The sequence below is a fragment of the Chenopodium album genome, chromosome 21 (genome assembly GCF_948465745.1).
Source record: "Chenopodium album chromosome 21, dcCheAlbu1.1, whole genome shotgun sequence".
Lineage (NCBI taxonomy): Eukaryota > Viridiplantae > Streptophyta > Magnoliopsida > Caryophyllales > Amaranthaceae > Chenopodium > Chenopodium album.
In genome coordinates this window covers 10491231-10515825 of record NC_137854.1, presented here as the reverse complement: position 1 = coordinate 10515825, position 24595 = coordinate 10491231, and the positions used below count along the sequence as shown (strand labels likewise).

The 24595-nt window shown below is 31.8% G+C and overlaps 2 protein-coding genes across 2 annotated transcripts; both read left to right on the top strand.

Annotated features, from left to right (window-relative positions):
- The first annotated feature begins 4290 nt into the window (after positions 1-4290).
- On the top strand, positions 4291-5811 carry LOC145602302 (protein BIG GRAIN 1-like E). The gene has a single exon (XM_081658492.1). The coding sequence runs from the start codon at positions 4486-4488 to the stop codon at positions 5512-5514; it is 1029 nt and encodes a 342-aa protein (XP_081514618.1). The 5' UTR covers positions 4291-4485; the 3' UTR covers positions 5515-5811.
- An 11716-nt stretch (positions 5812-17527) lies between these two features.
- Positions 17528-24595, top strand: LOC145601522 (squamosa promoter-binding-like protein 6). Its single transcript, XM_081657555.1, has 5 exons — positions 17528-17689; positions 17958-18497; positions 19543-19646; positions 21262-21972; positions 24190-24595. The coding sequence occupies exons 2-4, from the start codon at positions 17968-17970 to the stop codon at positions 21903-21905; spliced, it is 1278 nt and encodes a 425-aa protein (XP_081513681.1). The 5' UTR covers positions 17528-17689; positions 17958-17967; the 3' UTR covers positions 21906-21972; positions 24190-24595.

The window sequence follows — 24595 nt, the reverse complement described above, 5'->3', positions numbered from 1 at the left end:
ATCTACCATAATGCACGTGACAACTGTCGTATTCCCGTTGGCACGAAAATTGCCATATCATCGTGACAATAACTAGGCATAAATAGCTACCATGACTAAATCCGTTCATGTAGTGATAGGCGTGTCGCGTACCTAACAAAGATAACCTAACAAGACCACTACTATGTAGAAGGGCAAGCAAGGGTCGGATCCCAAGAGACTATGGTTTAACTAATTAAATAGACTCAAGCAAATACTAAGCAAGTAACCAAATCAAACAAATGAGGATCAATAACTAAAGAACTAATTAAAGCGATTAAACTAAATAATATGATAAATCAATGCTACAAACATCCAAGATCAAGCATCACCACGAATACAATTAATGCAATAGTCGTTCTACCCCTAACATATAATTCAATTGATTAATGAGGAAAAGTAATCCCTATATAATACCAATGGTCTCTCCCGAGTTATCAATGGCTTCTCTAATCACAATCAAGCCTACTTCCGTGGAATCATGCAAATTAAAGACTTTGAGCACATTACTCTAACTTCCTAATCATCCGTTCACCTACTTCCGTGATGAACTTCAAACCCTTAATTGATTTATTCAAACCCGTCAAAACCCAACTCCCGTTGTGATTAAAACAATGGATTAATAACAATACTAATTATCCCTAATCTAATATTGGCATGAGCACAATCAATTAAGCATATCAATTGCAATTATCATTAAAGAATTTAAAGAATTAAATCATGCATTAATCATATTCGGGTTCCGCTAGATCTTGGAACAAGGAAACTACTCACACATATTAATGAAAACAATAATGATAATCAATAAAGAAAACATAATTAACAATAATAAAATAAGAGAATTGAGAGAAGAAATCAATACTTGGAATTAATTATGAAATCTTGAATCTTGAAAACAAACCCTAGGAAATAATATGGAAGAACGTAATACCCAAAAAGAAGTCTAAAAATAATATCTGAACAATGAATAAAAAGTGATCAAATAAAAGACTATCTAAAACCTATTTATATCCTAGCATAAAACTAGGTATTTTTATCTAAATAGGACTCTCAAACGCCACCAAAACGAGCTGCCACAAGTGGGTTGTGGCACGAGGAAAACGGCCACAACCAGGCTGTGGAACGGGCTGTCCTTGCCTCTTCCTTGCTCCAATATCGACGCCCACAACCAGGTTGTGGCCAACATATTGCACGCCACAACCGAGCTGTGGAGCAGGCTGCCAAAATGCTCCATCGATGCTCCATTGGTGCTAGAAACGCTCCATATGAAGAACTATCTCACGCTCAGAATAAATTCCACGCAAATCGAGCCCTAATCCTATAAAAACAAAAGCAAACATACCGAGAAGAGCAATATCGAAATAGGAAGAATAATAGCTCAAAAAGATTAGGAAAATGAAGAAAACACAATAAAATATGACCAAATATCACATATAAAATCATGTATAATATCGTGTTATCATGTAGTTTTCTTGATGTGAGCCCTTCATGGATGTAAGATATTGGACACCATAAATTTTATTTTCATAATATATGCTCTAGTTATATGATTCCATGAACCTACTAAGAAATGGTACACTTAACACATATAGCATGTTAAAGTAAAATGATTTAGATTGGTGAAATTAATGTGCGTGGTTTCACAATTAAAGAAAAAAAGTGCTACTATCTTTTTCTTCTTTTGGTTAAGATTAATGTGGGTCATATGACTTATAAGTTATAACTACGTGCACCATGTTTGTGCTAATTTGAGTCATCATAAGAACAAGACTAGAAATTAAAACCCAACCTCTTGTTATAATAGGACATGATCATGTGACAATGTGGCATAAATTGTTGAACTTGTTAATTTTATGGAAATAAATTAGATATTTTAAACATTTTTTTATTTAAAAAATATGTTAAGAGTACTAGTTCTTTATTTCTTGTAGTCACCTCTACTAATATTATTAAATAAAAAGCAATTTCTATAAAAGAAAATTTTAAAAGACCAACTCAATCAAAAGGTTAAGTTGATGGCTGAAGTCCAAAATCGGTTTATATACTATATCAAATAAAATAAAATGAAGGGAAATTGGAAATACATGGATATTGTACTCAACTACAACCTTCTAGCTATATACTTATTTCTTATATTAATGTTGATAGTAGAATAAATACGTGATACGATTTCTCATATCATTGGCATGTTTGTATAGAGTATAGACATTGATACTTAAGGATATTAATCTATATTTTAACTAGAATATGTGACGTGTCATTGAAATTGATTATGATATTTTGGAAATATTGAGATAAGTGTTATGAATTTTGAAACTACTACATTGTGATTTTGGACCTCATGAATAAAATTACTATAACGCGGGATGCAACTATATTAGGGAATTGGGACCGCATAGACTTTCAACGTCATAAAAGAATACAACATTTCTTGCATATTGCATTATCAACATCATATCGATCATAAATGAACTATTCTCTCTTGGTAGATCTATTGCTCTCGAAAATTGATTATCAACATTTTAATCGTTTTGCAATCCCACAATATGCCACAAGACAAATAAATGGATTGGGTTAGTTAATTTAATTCGGTTCTTTTTCTAAATTGAATCTTGACAAATTGGTTCATTCATTAACAGTGAGCAAATTCACAAGGTACCCGTCTGGTTAGAATAGTTGGTTGTGGAAAGTCCATCCGGTACTTGGTACGAGTAATAAAATTAAGGACTTGTTGAAATTACGTCACCTTCTCAATAATCTAGAATTGAACCAGGAGTGATTGGGTACTCGGTCATTAATAGTTGAAATTCAAGGTACATACTACAAAGTCATTAAGATAGTGAACAAAATAGTAAGGTACTTGGTTTCAAAATGGTTGGTTATGGCACGTCAAGTACTTGCTTCACTAGTTTTTCAAAAAAAAAAAAATAAATAAATAAAAAGTACTTGCTTCACTAAAATTGTATGTGGACTTGTTGAAATCGATTTTGCTTCTCAATAATTTAGAACTGGAAGGGTTTGGATACTTTGTGATTAATGGTCGAAATACGTACAAGCTAAGGTACCTTGAAATCAAATACATCTTATCTAAACTAAATTTGAAAACAATGCAAAGTGCTCAATCTTAGGGCCTGTTCTCTTTAGCTTAATTTTAGTTCATTTTAGCTCGACTCCAATCATTTTAGTTCAGTTCAGTTCCTAATTTCCTTTTCTTATAATCAATTTATTTCAAATTTATTCAGTTCAGTTCATTTCAATTCAGCTCAGTTCCATAAATCAAAACAGGCCCTTAATCTCATTATATAGCTTCTAATTACTTATAAGCTAGAAGTGGGAAAGAATCATCCCATTTAAAATAACTTAAACATTTTAGGGATAAATTGGCTAATGTCTTGGAGCTTTTTTTTTTTTAAGTCTTGGAGCTTTTTTTTTAAAAAAAAAGCTAGGGTTGTTTTTTCTACATTTAAGTTATAGGTGGTTTATTGTGAGGGTAGAAAACCCTTTTGTGACATTTTCATGTGTCTCACATTAGAACTTTCTTTAATTTGATTTATTGTTAGGCAAAACCACTAGATTAGAAGGAATTCAATCATTCATGTTATTGGTATATTAGTAACTTTCTTTCCTTTCAATCTGTCACCCTAAAATCACAATTTTTCATGTTAATTGATAACTCCAATTAGCACATGCATGTTCAGTAACCCCCACATAATGCCTAGCTATATTTTTCTATCAATCAAAACCAAAAATCACGCAAAGAGAAATTTAAAATTTATTCCACTCCTCGACAACATAAGAAGGCAAGAAGGGAGAGATAAAAGAGAAGGGCCAAAGGGGTGCCCCAATAGACATATAGTGTCTCTATAATACTACTAGATAGATATAATCAAGATGTGCTTGGGTCACTTTCACCTTCACTCTCTCATTCTCAACCACATACAAGTCATGCCACACTTATAGTTTGAATAACTAACACCCCAAAAATTAATCTTGGTATATATTGTTGCTCTAATATAACCCCATACATTATAACTTGAGTAGCACAGTATTTTTCCAAAGAATCCAAAGTATGACAGATCGCACTATGCCCCCCACAATCCCCAACATAATTCTATTATCTTTAATTTCACTTACCTTACAAAAAAAAAAAAAAAAAAAAAAAAAAAGAAATTCCCATACTTTGTTTTTTTCCATCTTTTTATTATTATTACAATAAAGTCTAAAGCTAAAATATCACATCTATTTATATATATTTGTGGGACTTCAATTGCATTAACTTTCATCATATTATTATTACCCTTCTTTTTTATCATTTTAACTTAGTCACTCCCTCTCTTTGTTAACTACAAGTATTATTATAAAGCAACCACTCTTCATACCACTCACTATTATTTCAAAAAACACAACATTGCATAATCCTCCCTAAACTAGCTCAACACCACCAAAACTCCAACAACAACCATCACCATGTCTAAGAAGCCCTCCCATCGACGGAACGACTCCGAGGAGCTCGATGTGTTCGAGGCGGCTAACTACTTCTCCGGCTACAATGACATCAACAACAACTACTTGGTGTCTCAAAAGGCGGTGAGTAAAGAAGAGAGACGCGGTTATTTAAGGGAAGGTAGGGTTAGCCTCGACGTACCTTCCCTTAAACATTATTACATCCACCACAACAACAACAACCCGTTGTCAATAGTTGAACAACAACTTCAACAACAACAACAACAACAACAACAGCAACAACAACAACAAAAAAGCAAAGATAAAAAGAAATACAAACAACCAAGCTCACCTGGTGGTAAGATAGCTCAATTCTTGAACTCGCTTTTTAGTCAAACAAACTCTAAGAACAAGAAATCATCGATAAAATCCTTGTCTTTAAAAGACGAGGATGAAAGTACGACAAGTAGGAGGAAAAGGAGAAGTAGTATTAGTCATTTTAGGTCGACTAGTAGTGCAATCGATGCAAGATCAATGTACTCATCTACTTCAAGTTCCGGGTTTCGAACACCGCCTCCTTACAATCTTAACACTCCTACAAAATCTTGTAAAGATTTTAGGAGTTTTTCTGATTATAAGGATGTTTTGGCTACCTTATCAAAGTATAAAATCCAAGGAAATGGGAATAATAATAATAATATTAATGGGATTCCCAAGGATGATCTTAATAATAAAGTTATTAAAGGATCATCCAATAATAGTATTGATTGGATTGATGAGAAATTAAGAATGGTTGAAAAATCGAAAAATTACAATAATAATGTTTCATCACATGTTTATCATCAAGAGAAGAAAGAAAACTACAACAAATTTAATCAACATGATGATGATGATGGAGCTGATAGTGATTCAAGTTCGGATCTTTTCGAGTTACGAATCGATTACGAATTCGGGTTTTGTTCGAGTGGATTGCCTGTTTATGAGACTACTCATATGGATAATATCAAGAGATCTTCTGCAAATGCTATTACAAATGTTCCCATCAAAACTTAAACTTTATTTGATACATTTTTTTTTTTTTTTTTATTTTTGGGATGAGGATTGATGGTATTGTATGTAGTGAGAAATTCATACATTTTGTTTGGTTAATTAATCTTGTCAAAAATAGTTTGAATTTGATTTGTTTGTGTTTTTGTTCAAAATTTTAGCAAGAACTTTTTTTTTTCTTTTGATATGTACAGTGTGGAATGTTTATTTGTCTTGGAGTACCATATTTTTATTTTTTAATATTTTAAGAATATTCTCTCATTGGGTTTTGGAGCAAATCTTAGTGCAAAAATAAATATAAATAATTAAAATAATATAATGAATAAATAAAAAAAAGGGCATAATGGTCTACATCTTGGAAAAAATGCACGAGTAGATTGAGGCATGATTGATGAGTTGAGACACTCTCCAAACAAATTTATCTTTAGTACTTTAGTAAACATTTTTTTTTTTTTTTTTTTTTTTGATATGATACTTTAGTAAATTAATAAAGCATCATCCATGAAATCTAGTTGTGGACAATAATATTCTTTTGACTTGAATAAAAAGTAGTGCATGCAAATAGTGCAATGCAACATGTTTATTATTTTTGTTATTATGATCAATGATTTTGTATCTGTATTCAACTTGAAGTTCTCCAAAAAAAAATTATTATGATTACTATGACTATTTTACCATTTTAAATAATAAAACATCAAAACTATTGGATTTTTGGATTTATGCTTAAATTCAATTTCTACAGCAGGAAAAAAAAAAGGAATTTTGCTTTATTTGAGTTAATCAATGGAAAGTTGTGTGCTTTATTATTTCAATCAATAGAATTCTTTGCAAAGATCGATAATGCATGTAGATGATTACTCGAATATAATTTGAGTTAAGGGCACACTTAGACTAGGGGTAATATATTACGAGCAAGGTAATGAAGACAAAATGAAGAGAATGATAATAAGTTGATGTGCTGGCAGTTTAAGGGATTATATACTAATAATTGAATGAGAAAAGGCTAGAGGAGATCGATCTTAACTATTTTTCCTGTTTTGGGGTAATACTACAGATAAATTACCCTAATATGGTGATTAGTAACTATGACCCTCCAAATAATGGTAACAATAATTCTCTCATTTCTCCCTCTCATAATATCACGAAAAAAAAACAAGGTTATCACTTTGATAAACTAATGATCATGATTGATCTGATTTTGTTAATTGAAATTTTGTTTTCTATAATTGAAATGTATTCTTAATTAATTGTATATTCATTGTTGTGTTTATCCTATAAACAGAACTTTAAGGTGGATGTTATTCAGCATTATAATCTGTCTTTGTTATTCAGCATTATAATGTCTTAGATCCACATATAAATAATACTACCATAACTCTAGCTAACTTTTTTCCAACCGTACCATATACCCAATTATTTAATTAGGACAAAAACATAATACAAGTATAATAAATGCATATTTTAAAATTCATGAATAAGATATTGGCCTAATATATTTATTTTTGTATCTTTATAAGAAACATCACATAATTTCAACTTTGTTTCACCATTTTGTCGTACATAATATTCAGTCTTGAACCAATTGACAGAACAACTAATTGCTAATTATGATAAATTTAGACAAAATAGATTGGAATTATTACACATTTGCAAATTCTTTTCATTGAGTAGAGTGACTTTTTAATTATGATTTGTAACCACTAACCACCTTTGTACAGAAACCAACTCAATGCACAAATTCAAATTACCGTCTATGACGCTGATCCACATTCCACAAGTACGGAAGTCAGTGGTCAAGTCGATACACTCGTAAACAACAGTTTGGCTTAAATTGTTCTCGTTAAGTAAGCAAATGAAAAAAAAAAAAAAAAAAAAAAACAAAGCTCAATGAATAAACAAAACTAACTTAAAATACTATGTGTTCGTATTAGAGATATTCTAGATACACTAGGATATTATTCACGGCTCATTAATATTCACGGCTAACATACATATATATAACACTAGGGTAACAAACCCCTTAGCCCTCAATATTTTACCATATCTTTTCATAAGATATGTTTCCTAAATTATATCACAATAATATCCTAGTGTATCTAGAATATCTCTAATAGTTCGACTCGTTTAGGCTCATAACAACCACTGCATATGAATTTGGTTGTAAACTCGATAGTGTTTGTTAATAAGCTTGTTTTAATCGTTTGTATCATTTTCAAGCTCAGTTTATATAAATTTGAAGATTAGCTCGACTTGATTTCAAACAAATTGCTCGTTAACCAAGCTCGGACAACAAAAACCTATAAAAGTCAAGCTCGAACAATGCAAGTAATTAAAAAGCTTGATTATACTCGGGTCGAGCTCAAGATGTTCTTATCAAGTTTAACTCGAATAGGCTAATAGTCAGATTGAGGGTCTGTTCACATTTACTTAATTTCAGTTTAGTTCAGCTCCAATCAGTTCAGTTCAACTCTTAATTTCTCTCTCACATAAAATATTCATTTCAGCTCAATTCAGTTCAGTTCAGTTCAGTTCAGCTTAGCTCCAATCAGTTCAATAAATGTGAACAGGCCCTGACTTGGCTCGTTGACATCATTATTATCCACTGGTATTTATATAAAGTAAGGGCGGGTAAATTACTAATGAAAATCACCATATATATACCATACTCTATATTTGAATAGATTGTATATAGTGGAGATTGAACCGACAATCTCAAGGTTAGAAAGTGCTATTAAATTAGCTTGGTTCAATTTCATTTGTAGATGTCGTAGGATCTTTTGCTCATGATTGTCATGAACTGAATCTAGTATTTCCAAAAAAAAAAAAAAAAAAAAAAAAAAAAAAAAAAAAAAAAACTCTAAGCTAGTATACCAATTTAAGTAAAAGAAAATTTATTGAAAAACATCATTGGGTGTGCAGCTATTGAACTATGCACTATGCTGATATTGCTGAGAATGCTGACTTTATCAAATCTGTGTGAATTGCTAAAACTGGACTACATTTACTGACCCAAATAGCTGCGGCCCATTTCTGTTATCAAGCCCATATGTAGCCCAACGATTGTGGAGAAACAAATATTTTAATTTTGTTGAACTTTAGCAGTTTGTGTATAAGCACTTTCAGAATTATTTGTTTACATGAAATAAAACACAAGTGAAAGATAATACTTGGAAATTCAAATGTGTTGAAATAATGTTTAACATAATATGAATCATATATACAAATATTCTTTAGGAATTTTGGATATACAGGGTACATAACATTTTGTGCTAATGGGAAGTGATACAATAGTAATCTGTATAACACGAACAAGATAATGTGTTACCTTTGGCTTTGGCTGTCAAAACATATTCGTTCATCAGTAGTCATTGCAGATTTGCAGCTACATATGCCGTCTTTGAAGTGGTGTAGTGGTGATTAGGACTACATTTGATAGGAAGGACCTGTGTTTGATCCCCCACATTATCAATTGGGAGAGGACTGAAACCTAACCACCCATAACTGATCCCCGAATCCAGAAGGAAACAAATTAAAGAAAAGGTATTACAGATTAGCTTAGATGAATGAAGTTGGACATCATACACGACACAAAATGACACGTAACTCGATGCAAGGAAGATACAAGATGACTTGTGGTGCAAAAATTTTCTGGTTGATATAGTTGTTGATTTAAATCATCATGCTCCACAACTTTCCTCGAAGCTCATATATAGTTGTTGATGATCCTATACATCACAAATTTAGAGTAAAATAAACCAGTTTAAGGCGGCAATTATTCATTCATATATAATATAATAAATTAATAATACTCTCCATTTCTTAATGTTTTTCATGGACCAATTACATTAGATGTGGCTTGAGCTTGATCTGCTTTTCATTTTCCAATGTTGTAATAATACTTCAATTTAGTGATTAGTTTTTGCACCAAAAAAAAAAAAAAAAAAAAAAAAAAAAAAAAAAAAAAAAGAAATAGTGATTAGTTTAAGTGATAACTGAATAGTAAGTTTATTGGGTAATTTACTAATTGTGTAATTAAACTGGTTCAGCTATTAGATTTGTATAGGATAAATTATTAAGAATAGGAAAGGTCTATTTAAGGAAGACCATACTAGAATTTTTGTATAGGATAAATTATTGAAACTTAACAAAAACAAAAAAAAAAAACAAAAAAAAAAAAGTTTTGTTTAATTAAGTTGAGTAGTATGAAGATCAAATCAACAGGAAATTATGTCCTATAATATCTAATCACTTTGTGCGTATCATATCAGAACTTAACATTTTTGTATGTGCATTCATCTAAGTATCTAAGATTTAATTTTAAAGAATAGTACTGTATTGTGTATATATTTCCATAGTATGTAAATGGCCTAACTTGCAGGCTTACGTTGGCTGGTTAATCACCTAAATTGTAGGCTTACAGTTGACTTGTATTGCGTATATATTTCCATAGTTTGATAATGAGAAATCAATCAAATTACATTATCTTTTATAATGATTCACCAAACCATGCATAGTTATATTGTCCATTATTATAGTAACTGTAATGATTCACCAAACCGTGCATATATTATGCTATTGTTATAGTAAAGTACTTGTATTATGTAAGAATTCTATTATTGTGATATTGTAAATAAGGAATTTATTTGATTCATTATTAAAGAATAGTGGTATAGGATATTTGTTGGGGATTTAACTAAAACAAGGGTCACAAAGATGTAGGAAATTAACAACAATCGAAAACCTTCGAGGTGTGAACGATATCACTTTCCCAAAGTAATATTTCGACCCTAATTAAACACACCGAGTATCACGAAATTTACTTGGAGATACAACGAAGACAACCACAATAGCGTGTAGTTTATTAGTGATCTAATGTAAACAAAACTTTTAATAATTTATGATGATGATAACACTAGAAAAACGAATGCAAAACAAAAGAATGAAAAAGAAAATTACTGTCTTTTACATCATATGTTACTAGAACATATATATAGCAAAGCAAATAATCTCCTAGCACCGTTTGGTAAATGTCAGTTACTTTGTGATGTCTTGTATGAGTGGATAATGACAACCATTCACAAGAATCTTAATTTCCATTTAAGCCAAATGATGCAATATAATTTATGGGGTGTTTGGTTCAAGCATATTAGGTATAAGGTAAGAGTTTGGAATGACCAAAACCCATATCTTATGTTTGTTTCTTGAAATTTTATTTTTCAAACTCATACCTCAAACCCCCAAGGTATGGGTTTTTGAAACCTAAGGGGGGAGGTGGGTATGGCTCATACCCATACCTTTAGGTTTAAAATTAAAAGGAAAACTATCATTCTTAGATAAAAACCAAACACATGAAATCAAGTATCAAGTTCCAACCCCATACCACCCAAGTTTCATTCCTCATTCCAAACCCATACCATTGTTTAAACCAAACGTCCCCTTAGTATCACAAGTCCACAAATGTGACTTGGTATTACTTGGTCTCAACCGTCACTTAGTATTATTTGGCCATTTGAGCCAAATGATACAAAGCATTATATAGCCAAATCATACGATTAAAACCAAAGACAACAGTTAATTATAGTCATTTGCTTTAACTACTAATTTAGGGTTCGTTTGGCATTATTGTGGTTTTCAGTTTTTTGGTTTTTTGCATTTTAAAATTATATGATATATGTCATATAATAAATCAAAAATTAGTCAAACTTATTAAAATCATGATAATTTTGAAAACTGACAACAAAAAAGTGGAAACACCTTTTTCTTGTTTCTTGTTTTTGGTTTTTTGTTTTAAAAAAAACTAAAAACTGAAAACAAAAAACAATGCCAAACAAACCCTTATTTAATTAATAATACAACACCTTAACCTAAGTAAATTAATTAAATAACATGAAAATAATCTACAATTCCTAAATAATTCAACAATATTTCCTATTATTGTGATATATTCACTACTATAGAATATTTCCTAATATCTACATGTGTAAAATATTTTATTTCAAATATATTTAAATGACAGATTTGATATACTACGTATATAGTTTAACTAAAATTATAGAGAAATATTTTATATTAGGTATGATATTTTTGTGTGTTAAAATGTCAATACGTAAATCGAGACATTTCTTAATAAGCAAAACGATGCATTTACGTTATTTTTTTACCAAATCTGAGTTCAATTTGGACCCCTAAGAACCAAAATAGCCCCCGAAACCTTTGACGGAAAAGCAATTCGATAAAAAAAATATTAATAAATGGAGAGTGGGCCCCACTAACGGAATTTTTAACGACAGGATAACGGCAAGGTTACCGTATGGAAACAAAAAGTATATTTGGGGTTACAGTATAAAAAGTCATATATGTTGGGGCACAACGTAGAAAAGTGAAAAAAAAAACAGGGTTACTGTATAGAAAAACCCTTTATTTTTTCAAAATGAATTACTTAAGCTATTTTTGTTTTGATTTTTTTGAGTCGTATAACTTAAAAATACTAGCTATGACAATTTTATACATGTTTGGTTTTCTATCATAGTCTCACTATCAAAATCCTAGCACACCATTTGGGTGGATTACAATTCTGAAAGTTTAGTGCTTAATTTTATATAATAGGTTAACAAACTATCATGAAAAGGCCCAAAATTACTTTCATGTGCCTCTAATGTGAATCAAGAGGCTAATTCTTTTGAAGGATCTAATACACTTTTAGAAAGTCTAAAGAACTCCATTTTAGGCTGCCCAAGCAAGGAAATAAACAAGGAAAGATTCAATAGATCAATTGGAAAAGAAGGAAGCTTGATCATCTAGGAAGAAGAAATGGAGCAATTTACTTCCGATGAAGTCCGATTGCCACGCATCGAGATAGGCCCTACGCGTTGGCGTCCCGGCACCGAATGGGGCCTAGCTACATGTCGATCGGGCGCGTGTTACATGGGGTGGCGCGTGAGGTGATGTGACGGTGGCAAGATGAAATGGATTATTTTCTATTCTTAGTTTTTCTAGAGTTTTGCTTGCAAGTTTTTGCATTTCACTTGAAAGGGTTTTTCTTGGTTTGAGAATAAGTTAGAGTTTTTTTAAGATTAGTTTTCCTATCCTAATTAAATTAAAAGTAGTTATTCTATTCTAGTTAGGATGCTTGGAGGGCGAGGTTATTAGTGGTTTGTTAGTCCTTGTAGGAGTAAAATTAGTTGCCTCCTATGTCTATAAATAGGGGTAATTTTCATGGCTCTTAGATAGCTAGATAGAATAATCAAATTAATTTCAATACAAATTATTTAACTTTGTTTAAACTTTTCTTTGCTAGTTTTCAATTCAAGTAGTTGTTTTGATAATTAGAATATTCAATTCTTAGTTCTAGGATTAATCTAAGTTTTGATCATCAAAATAGTTAGTTTTAGGAGTGAGTAATTTCAGTAATCTTGAATTTGTTCCAGGAGTTAAGGAGTTCGAAAGGCTTTGATACTTTTGTGATTTTAGATAGATTTTTTATTCGGTTAAGGGATTTAAATGAACATCAGCCTCAACCATAATACTCTATTACCCAAGATACATAGTGTTCTGAACTTTGAAAAAATTACACTAAAATCTTGGCATATTTAAAGCTATAAGATTCCTCCCCAATTCCATTTTCTAATCTCAAATTTCTTTTATCGTTTCATACGGTAACATTCTTTCTAAGTCAATGTAATTGTTTATTGGATTATAATATTTTCTCCTTTTCTTTGTTGCAAGCTTGCAACACTATTACAAAACAATGTTTAATTGATTGAAAAATCTAATTAGATTAATTTATTGTATCCATTAAGAGATTTAAATTTATGGAGATTGATATATATAGATATGTATTTTTTTTATTAAATCAGTTAAAGTCTTAATTGATTGAAGATTAATGAAGATAATTACTCCTCTTCTATTAAATAAAGCAATATGGGTAGTATGATCTTTTCATTTGGACACCACATTCCCTCTCGTTGGCCTGCCTAACAGAGATTAATAGGCAAAAATTTGCTTATAATTGAAGTATTAAGAACTCCCTAAACATAAAAATTGATTTAGGGTGACAATTAATAGTGATATAAAATGGTAACTTTTTTCAACGGCCTGATAATTTCAATTAAATGGGAGAAGCTAAGAATTGAGAAAGCTGTAGAGAGAAAAATTCTTAGAAAGATGGCAAAGGCATTATACGTGTCTATTGAATGATTTCTCTTCCCCTTTAATGTATTTCGTATTTCAAAGGGTTTTTATAGGTTATTTAGAAACTAGTGTTCTAATACATGTGATCTAATTTGTTGCCTAATGATTGGTTGAGTTTTGTATGAGGACATATGTCCCAATAAAGTGTGTTATTATCATTTTAAGGCTCTAGCCCAAGATTATAGCATAACAAGATTTTTTTGGGTTATGATTTATATGGATTGCTTAGATGTTGCCACTTATCAAACTTGTCATGTATGATTAATGTCTACTATTATTGGCTAAGAGGCACATTAGACGTTTCCATTTTTTTTTTTAAAAAAAAAAACACACACACACATTAGATGTTAGGGCCTGTTCACATTTACTGAACTGAACTGAACTGATTGGAGATGAACTGAACTGAATTAAGCTGAGATAAATATTTTATGAGAAAAGGAAATTAGGAGCTGAACTGAACTGATTGGAGCTGAACTGAACTGAACTGATTAGAGCTGAATTGAACTGAAATTAAATAAATGTGAACAGGCCCTTAGTCTAGTCGGTGGAAATGTTTTTTTTTCCTACACCAATTTCCATATTAAAAGTACATGAACAATTCACTATAAAACTTGGAATTGATATATTGATTACAATATGTTTATATTACTTACGAAGTATATAATATGTCAAATGAGGGCACATCCCCTAAGATAAAGGGTGAATTTGTTACTCCCTTCGTGTTTTTTTAAGTGTTACACTTACCAAATTCGGCCGTGTTTTAATAAGTGTCACACTTCCTATTTTGGCAAAAAAAAATACATTAAACTATTACATCTCTCTCCTCTCACATTCATTACTTTTCAATAAATTATTAACCCCACTATCTTTTCTTTACAATTTTTTAATACTTCAACTACCCCACTTATCTCTTATTTTATTTAAGTCAAATAAATTGCTTAAAACTATGTGTCGGTCAAACTGTAACACTTAAAAAAAACACGGAGGAAGTACCAGTGTGAATTGGGATCAACAAGAAATGGATTTAAAATCTTACCAACATATATTAGTAATTAATTTTTAATTAACTTTTGGTTTTATGGTGTGATAGTTAGTATATAGTGAGAAATTTTTATCATAAGTAGTGGATAACAAAATTTTGAAAAAAAAAAAAAATAGTTAGTAGATATTAAGTGGGTCAACCGTAAGATGAAATAGACAATTTTAAAAAATGAATCTTGATAATTATGGAAAAAATGTATCAAAAAACTAGATACGGAGTATGATTTTACAAGTAAAGAATGTGTCATCACTGTATCAATTAATTAAGAGCTACTTCAATGGCAAGTTAATTTGACAATTAGCTTTTCTTGCCACATAAACTTTTAAGCTAATAATCATTTTAGCTACTTTTTGCTCCAATGGCTAGCTATTAGCTTAGGTAGTAGTTGTTGGATTTGTTGGATAGAAAATAGATATAAAGAGCTTAGTTGGTACAATGAGCATTTTCATTTTGGCAAGTTTAATTCCCAAGCAAATTAGCTTGGCAAAGCTAATTAAGTTTTCTAGCTCCAATGGTCAAGCTAATAGCTAGGGAATTATTGTAATTGCAAGCAAGTCCCTAGCTACAATAATTGGAGTTGCTCTAATTAAAAGAAACATAAGAAAACTCCAAAAGGGCTACAACACAAGCCTTGCTTAAATTAGCAAAGGCTATCATGATAATTAGATTAATTACAAATATAATAGGAAAATGCCGAATTTACATATTCAAAGTGCGTAAACACTATAGTATAATATAACATCCAAAGTAGCAAATTAGTGCATCATTTGAATCTAACACAAAGAGTTGTTATCTCCATGCCTTTAGATTATATTATTATTATTATTTTTATCCAGTCATAAAGCTAAAACAATACAATAACAACTTAACAAGCATTGATATGAAGTTATGATTTATGAACATACCAATGTAAAATTGATATTTTCTTATAGAGAAGGTATTTCCGGACTGACAAAATGCGGGTTTTTTTATATCCTCAATTGGCGGCGCGATGATATCATCTATTGGTTGGATGGTATCCTCTATTGGTTGCATGGTATTCTCTACTAACTGGATGATATTTTTTATTGGCTATATGATATCCTTTATTGGCTGGATGATATTTCTAATAACTAGATGATATCCTCTAATGGGCTGGATGATATCCTTTATTGGCTGATAATATCCTCTACTAACTGGACGATAACCTTTTTGGTTATATGATATGCTTTATTAGCTGAATGATATTTCTACTAGCTAGATGATATTCTTTATTGGCTGTATGATATTCTTTATTGGCTATATGGTATCCAATAGAGGATATAATGGATATCATAAATGATATCATATAACTAATAGAGGATATCATCCAACCATGATATCATATAACTAATAGAGGATCATATAGCCAATGGAGGATATGTATAAATTGTTTGAAGATATGTATAATTTGTTATATAATGTGTATAACAATGGTGGAACGAAGTGCTCGTACAAAGGTCATGGGTATAACATAACTTGCTCATTTTTCAACCAAAATACATGCATATGGTATCAAAATACTATAATTCAACATACAATCATATGGGACAATTAATTTCAACAATTATACATCACATAAGAAAGGCCCAATTCGATTTTTGAGGATTTTTCAAAAAATCCTAGAATTTCAAGCTTTCTCTCTCTTCCGCCATGGATGACCTTGCTGCTCTCCTTCGTCGTAACCACCACCAACTTGTCATCAAGTAGTGACTTGTTCTTTATCGTAAGAATTGAAGATGATGAGAATATGATACTTTCTTGAGTTTTGACTGATGAAACATTGGGTGCGGCTTTGTGTTTCTTACTACCTCCGTTTCTTTTTAGTTGACACATTTTGACTTTAGCACTATTCATTCACCTCCCTTTGACTGTATTTTGTGCTCTATACGTAATGAAAAATATAGTCATGTGGGATCTTGTTAGATTCGTCACGTTATATACTTTCAAAATATCAACTTTTTATAATTTTTGCTTATCGATAATTAAAGATATTAATGATTGAATAAGTGCATTGGCAAACGTGACTAATGAAGCGTGTCAATTAAAAAGAAACGGAGGAAGTATATCATTAATGCATTCATATCATTTAGTGGCCCCTTCAAAAAAATAAAAAAAATAAAATAATGCATTCATATTGGCCCCAAAAAAAAAAAAAAAAAAAAAAAAAAAAAAAAAAAAAAAAAAAAAAAGACATTTCACAATGCTATATAACGCCCCTATAATCAAGAATCTAGAACCTAAGTAAAAAGGGGTTGAAAATTCAAACTTAGTTCTATTGTGGGGTTGAATAAGACATGTTGTGGTTAAGGATAATTATTGGACACAAATATTAGTGGACCCTACCTAGAAGTGGACATACATCTGCCTCTTTAATGGGCGAAGCCCGCTAATGTGGCCCTAATTTCTTTAATTCCATGGGGTATCCTCAAACGAAACAGAATTTTGACATTCCACCTAATTAACTGAATTAGCATCAATCTTATTTCTTAATCTTGTTTTTTCTAAACCCTTTTAATCTCATCATTAACTGAATTTAGTGGGAAAATTAATTCTTAAACATCCTTTTCTTTTTCTTTTTGTTATTCATTTCGGTATAAAGTACCCCGTATCACTAAAGGGTTAAAATTAAATCGAGATTTGATCTCACGTGTTGGGTACCACGAGACGTTGTGGTTAGTGGTTACTGTCCACAATTATTTTTTGTTTGCACTGTTAATTTATAAGTTGATTTTCTAAGTGATATTGTGAGAGTGACGGACATGAAAGATCCTTGAGACATGCTTCCCCAATGAGATTTTCTCAGAAATCTGCCTCCACTTTCCTTCACTACCTTTTACTTTCTTTATTTTAAAGAACAAAATCTTCGCTTTTTTCTCTCTTACGCTCTGTATTTCACTCCATCTTCTCCTCTGCTTCACTAAAACTCCGGTATGTACAAAACCCATCTCTAATTTTTCATTAATTTCATTGGGTTTTCTCCATTTATTAAATTTAATCACTCTAATTTATCAATTGGGTTGTTAAAAAAATATGATTTTTTGGGGTTTGAATGGTCAATTTTGAGTTGAATTTATGAAATAATTGAGTGTTTTTGGTGGGTATTTGTTTAATTTATTATTTTGCTGATAATTTCTTATTTTTATGTGGTATTCTTGTTTTGATGATGGTGAATTATAGAATTATATGATATATGCAGGTCAATTGTGATGGATTCTTGGAAACATATGGGATGTGAAATTAAACCCATGTTTAATGTTGAAAGTTACCCATTAATTTCTAATACTCAAGCACTAGAAAGAATGGATTTTATGGATTTGGGGTTTACTGATGATATTAGGAAATCATATTCAATTTCTAGTGAACCAAGTGGGGAGGTTTTTAGTGATGAAATTGGCACAGATTATCCCCAATTTGGTGAAGAATCTAATCATCAACAAGATTTTTCACTTGTTGATTTGAAATTGGGTAGGTTGGAAGATGGTGGAATTGATAAAGATAGTGAATTGTCAAAGGTTAATGTAGCTGAATCATCTGCTACGCTGTCATCTCCGGCAAAGAAAGCTCGGTCTTCGATGTCGAGTAATCGATCTTCCAATTGTCAAGTTCTTGGTTGCAACAAGGATCTTAGCTCTTTCAAGAGCTACTATAAGCGGCATAAGGTCTGTGATGTTCATACTAAGACTCCTAAAGTTATTGTTGATGAGATTGAGCAAAGATTTTGTCAACAATGTAGCAGGTTTGCCTTCTTTCTACTGTTTGATTTCTCATGAATCAGTTTACTGTTATAATGGTATTTGACTAAAATATGAGTGCACATAGTTTGTATTTAGTTTTGCTATTGAATTTCCAGAATTTCTTGTCTGAATTTAGAATATATTGATAGTTGTGTAGAATAAAGATCTAGAATCTCCTGATAGGTGCGCGATTTGTTAAGAATCCTAGGCTTGCCGAGCAATCTTTTGTTACTTTTCAGCCTCAATGCCACTCTGAGTGCAATGAGGAAGATGATTCATTGATACTCTAATGAAAGATTGTGTTGGTGCTGTACATTAACAAGTTTTATTTTCCCCAAATTAGTTTATTGATTAGGGGACAAAACCTCATTTCCAAGATAAACCAATTTACCATGTTGTCTGTAAGTAATATTCTATTTCTTGTGGAGTGAATCTCAGTGGATTTTGGCAATGGGTGTCAGCTAGAGTTTTGTTGATGTTTAATTTCAAACTGAATCAGATTTTGCTGCAACATTTAAGTATGAGTGCTTAATAGTTTGTAGGTTGTTTTCGATGTTAAACGAGTTGCATCTGTTCATTAACAGATTATGCTGTCTTTCACGTAAAACAATTTCGGGGTTTCTTATTCTATGCTATAAGGGTATGTCTTATTGGTCCCCCCCTCCCTTCCCCCTCTTTTTTAATCTTTTTTCTGAAGATCAGTATAGGATATTCTCATATTCAGTACATATATTTTACAATATACGGAGTATCAGCTTCTGCCATTACATGAAAATAATACGGGTCTGTTAGTGAATGGTATTAGCTTTAGATTAAGACGCCAAAATGCTAAAATTTGAGCTATCAAGGTTAGCTACATGCCTTATTTGAATATCCAAGTGTTGCCACACTATCTGTATTGTTCATCATTTAGGCAACCCTTTAACAGCTCTTGTCCTTTTAGATCCTAAACTGATTGGTTTCTTTTTTTCTTTCATTTTCCATTGTGATTATCTTTCATTCATGAAAACTGCATTTTCTTTACTTACCGGTGATTGGATTGTCCAGGTTTCATCTATTGGCTGAATTTGATGACATCAAACGTAGTTGTCGTAGGCGTCTTTCTGCTCATAATAAGCGTCGAAGGAAGCCTCAGCTTGCTTCTGAACCAGGTCAGCCAAATTTTCTTTATGAGTTATATATAGTAACTATAACATTTTTCCATTTAGACTTGAGACTTTTACAAATATTTATTCAGTATCTATCAGCCGAACATGTGTTTGTTGGAAATAAGTACTGATATAGGTTTATATAGTGTTACTGCAAATTTAAAGATGTGGGGACTTGGGGATTGAGTACGTGACATAAAACTGTGCAGAAACAATTGACTGTATGATAGTTTTGTGTGAAGAGTTAAACATTAATGTCCACAATGCCTCATCCACCTTATTGACTCAATGCAATAATTGCTAGTAACTTGCCTAAAAACTCATGAATGTTATGTCACATGTCTTTTTAGTTTAAAGACTCACATTATTTCAGTAGATTGCCATTGAAATTTTTCCATACAAATCATATAATTACTGCTTAATCTCAGAACAGTTGTTTATTAATTGTAGTTGTTGAATGTAATAACTAGCAACTTTTTAAAATCATGTGTTAGTTGCTTATGAATTTTTTTTTAAAATTATGTATATTGAAAGCTATACTGATGACACTGAAGTGATTAATGACTTGGATGATAGGTCTTTCACTGCTTAAGAATCTTTTCTTTTTCTTCGTATTCGTTTGCTTCTTTCTTTTAGGTAATTATCTTTTCTGCATTGTAGTTGCGAGGTTGACTTACTTAGGCTCCAACTAGATTGAGGAATCTAGTCAGCCCAGTTCGGCAGCATCTTTTGAAATTTAGTGCAAACCTAATTCAGATAATGATTATAAATTAAGTGGATTGCCTCAGCCATTTTATGAAGCTCTAGATATTCTATACTTTAGGCATACTAAGAGAATATATAATCTAGATGACATAATTTATATAGAGTGTCACAAGTCCCCTGATAATTTACTTCTTGGGTGGTCTAGGTATTGTACTTTTACATCTGATGTGAGCTGACCAACTCTTCAATGCTACAGTCATAAAGATCAACATGAAAATTACCCCAATGTCTCGTGTCCCACTTAAAAATTCTGATAGCTACCCACTAAAGAGCCTTTTTGTTACTTGTCAAATGGATTTGTTTTGAATTTTTATGAGACAAGATTCTGCCAAATTTCATGTAAGAATTTCAAGAAATTGTTCCTATTTCTTTTATAATTTGTATCATTGTATGGGTGTAGCATCATTAAATTCATTATTCCATGTAATTTGTCTTTCCAACCAGTTTAAAACTGGCTCCTATTATTCATCAATCATCAAGGTTCTCTAAAAATAATGATTTTAAAATGACCGTGGCAAGGGGCTGTTATGCTACATTATATAATCTAAACCATTTTAACTGTATTATGAAGGGAAGAATATTTTGATAAAGCTTAACATACAATTGATCTACTCTCAAGTTACGAATTTTCAAGCTTATATCTCCTGGTATTACATATGCTTCTCATTAGCAACCTTTGAGCATAAAGTTGTGTCAGAAGACTCAAAACTCTATGAAGCTATTTGTCTTTTTTTTTTTTTTTTTTTCTTCCTTTTTTTTTTTTTTTATTCCACCCCTTTTTGAATGAACAAATGTTAGTGGGGCTTCTCTTTTGTATCAGAATTTTCACCATATAATATACTACAATTTGCAGGTAGTGGGATAATTGACTTTTCATCATCACTTGCTTTTCCAGAAGTGATGCCTAGTGTTTATCTTGGTCCAAGTAAGTATGAAGAGGGGATTGATAATTCCATCAAGAGCTCAAATTTCCTTCTCCAAATGGGATGTGTAGGAGAGAAAATAAATAAGTTTCCTGCAACTGTTAAGGACGATATTGCTGGCTTTGCAAAACCGACTAATGAAACTTTATCTAGCATTCAGCAAACTAGTCGTGCTCTCTCTCTTCTGTCAGCTCAATCACATAGTATATCAAGCCAGTTGCTGGGAACTGCAAGCGCGACACTGACCAACAGAGGCAACCATGCAGATTCGAATCTCGAGCATTCTCTTAACCATTCAGCTGGCATTTTTAATAAAATTTCAGCAAGTGGCCCTCATGAACCTGGAATCTATTCTATGGAAGCTGACGAGGATGGACCCACCATGATCAATCCTAACAATAGCAACAATGTTGGTCTTCATCTCCCAAATGATAGCATTTCAAGGCCGGGTTTAAGGAACACTGATTGTCACCATCCCAAGGAACGTGGCATCATCCTTAACTTGCTTCAATTGTCTTCGAATCTTCAAAGAGTCGAGCAGCAAAAACACTCAACTGAAAATGAAGCAGGATAAACAAAGTTATTCTGAAAACAGTGGATATAGTCCTTTTCTTGCTCTGAAGGGCAGTGCATGCATTAAGGTATGTGACGTTCCTACTTAATAAAATACATAATTATTGCCGTCTTTATTGATTCCTTGCTGCTGAATTGGCATGCACAATTAACAAATTCCAATGGCTATTATTAAAATAGGCTGCTGTGTCACAAGCCTGACTTGATGCTAGAATCATAAAATACGAGGTTTATGGGGAAAAAAGTATCATACTAAGAGTGGCACGTGTGTAGACGTGTTTTTTTTAAAAAAACTGACAGCTATTTAAGATACTACCTTCTCCGTCTTATTGATGGAAAAGCACATTGTTTTTTTCCGTAAAACTGAGGCTCGTTCACTTTGTATGAGTTTCAATACTTGGCCTTCATGAATAATGAATATAGTATTAACAGAATTGACGTCAGAAGAGGTCTGAGGGACACATCTAGATCCGTAGATGTCTTTCACTAACTTTCATTCTGAGAAGTGGTCACCCGGGCCTATTTAGATTCCCTTTGTGCAAGTATGGAATCATAATTTCTAGTTGGTAACCAACTTGGTATTTTTATTGCGAAATGGTGCTTTTTCTCCGATCTCTGACTCATCCTCATTATAATATTAATACACATTGTCTGTGGAAACTGGAAAACTTCTCTGTATTCTTTTTGCCTCTCACTTAACTAATGCAACTACAAACGCCAACGAAGCAACGACGTAGGTAGGGAACCTGTAAGTGGCTGTTTAATAGAATAGAACAAAAATCAGGGCTTATAATTCCTTTTTTTAATGTGTATCACTTTTGTAGGCCGTCTATTCAGGTGGTTTATGGAAACCTAGGTATCATTATCATATTTAATATTATATGCTGGCGTATCATAGCTGATTTATGTTTATAAGACATCGTGCTTGTAGAGTCATGTTAGTATTCTTTTACTCAATCACTAATCATTCTTTAATTGTTAATTATTGTATTCCCCATCATTCCTGTCATCACTGGTCAAACATGTACGGCATTGTTTAATTCACTAGGTTTCATGTTGTCTTTATGCTATTGTGAACAACTGAACATCATCATCTAGATCCTTCAATAAGAATATGTTTTATTTGAGCCTACGAAAGGAAGGTAACTTGGGTAGCATCCTAGCTTTTATCTTAACTAAAAATGAGATTTATGGTTCGTACTTCTGATAATTCACTGGGACAACAGACAACGCTCAAGGTATTTTAATGAGGAAAATTTTTTTCTCAGGAATAATTCTCCTTTCTGAATGTAACTATAAAGATCAGTACCCTGACAGTGTTCATTTTCTTCATGTGTTTTTCCTCTCCATGGAAAGGAGGAAAAAAAACTTAAAAAAAATACAAGAAAAAAAAGATTGGAAATTTTAAAAAGGTATCCTATGAAGAATTCAAGCTCAACTAGTGCTTACTTGTAATTTGGTTAGCATTTTGTGATACCATTGTGTCTGATGTCTTTGTGATAATTGATGGCATCTTGCTTGATTAATCAACGTAACATTATGCATTCTATTGCCTCTGTGCTGCCATGCTGGTGCTTATGAGCATACTTGTGTGCAATGAATCCTTTGTTTTTTTTTTTTTTTTTTGAAACCAAGTTAGTACCTTTATTAGACTTCTTTGTTTCTAGAATCAGCTTATTTTAAATTTTTTTGGCATGCAGGCTTCAAGGTACATAGAAATCTGTATGTTATTGGTTAAAATCCATGGTGTTCATCGATTAGATCATCCAGGTTTAATAATAGGATTTATTAAGGAAAATAAACCTTTAATGAAGAAAAGTTAGTATTTTTCGATCATAGGTGAACTAGACATGTCTAGCAACTGTCAGTTTATGAGACATTAGTGTTGTAGTGGGCAAGCTACTAATTGTTTTACAGCTCTTAAATCTTAGCTTTCCAGGGAAGAAAATAAAAGGAAAGAAGAAAGGTCACATGAACCGGAATGAATTTCCTAGAAGGGGGTTGGTTTGTTACCACAAGCTACCCGATATAGCTTCAAAAACTTTGTTGCTACATTTTTAATGTAAAACTTTTTGGTTTGAGTTTCTGATGTTTTTTATTTGGAGTTGTTTGTGCTAGTTATGTAGTCCATGTGCTCAGTAGAAAAGCTGATGAGTTGATCAGCCAAATTTTTTCGTCGTGATTGAATAATTTTGCATGTTACAAAGTATTTCTTAGCAATACTTTTGATATTGTTGGAACTTGGAACACAAACTTGACTGATTCTATGATGATACCTTTTGCAGTCTTACCGTTGAATTAAATTTTTTGCAATGCCCGAACATGGTACTTCCCGCCAGCAGTAATCAAGCGATGTATGATATCCAAAGCAATAGAATTGGGCCGTGAATAGTGAGTGATACTCTGTACAAAGTTGAAAACTCGAAACTTGTTTTCCAGTTTACCTTACAGTACAGAAGCTACCTGCTGCAGTGAACCAAGGCAGTGTTGTTGCTTCCATTTTGAATATGCTGCTGCTTTTTAAATGGCAGATGTTTTTGATAATGAATTGTAAGTATCTGATTTCATGTCACTCCCTATGTAGGGCCTTATGTAATTAAAATTCAAAAATTTTGAACTGTTCTACATGTACTGCACAATGCCTCCTGATTGATTCTGCTCTTTACTTCGAAATTCTAAGGTGAAAGAAAG

What these genes read in the sequence shown, in the direction of transcription:
- LOC145602302 (XM_081658492.1), top strand. Translation starts at nt 4,486, where the DNA reads ATGTCTAAGAAGCCCTCCCATCGACGGAACGACTCCGAGGAGCTCGAT.
- LOC145601522 (XM_081657555.1), top strand. Translation starts at nt 17,968, where the DNA reads ATGGATTCTTGGAAACATATGGGATGTGAAATTAAACCCATGTTTAAT. An exon ending in TTTTGTCAACAATGTAGCAG is followed by an intron (nt 18,498 to 19,542) that starts GTTTGCCTTCTT and finishes TGGATTGTCCAG; the next exon opens with GTTTCATCTATTGGCTGAAT. An exon ending in TCAGCTTGCTTCTGAACCAG is followed by an intron (nt 19,647 to 21,261) that starts GTCAGCCAAATT and finishes TACAATTTGCAG; the next exon opens with GTAGTGGGATAATTGACTTT.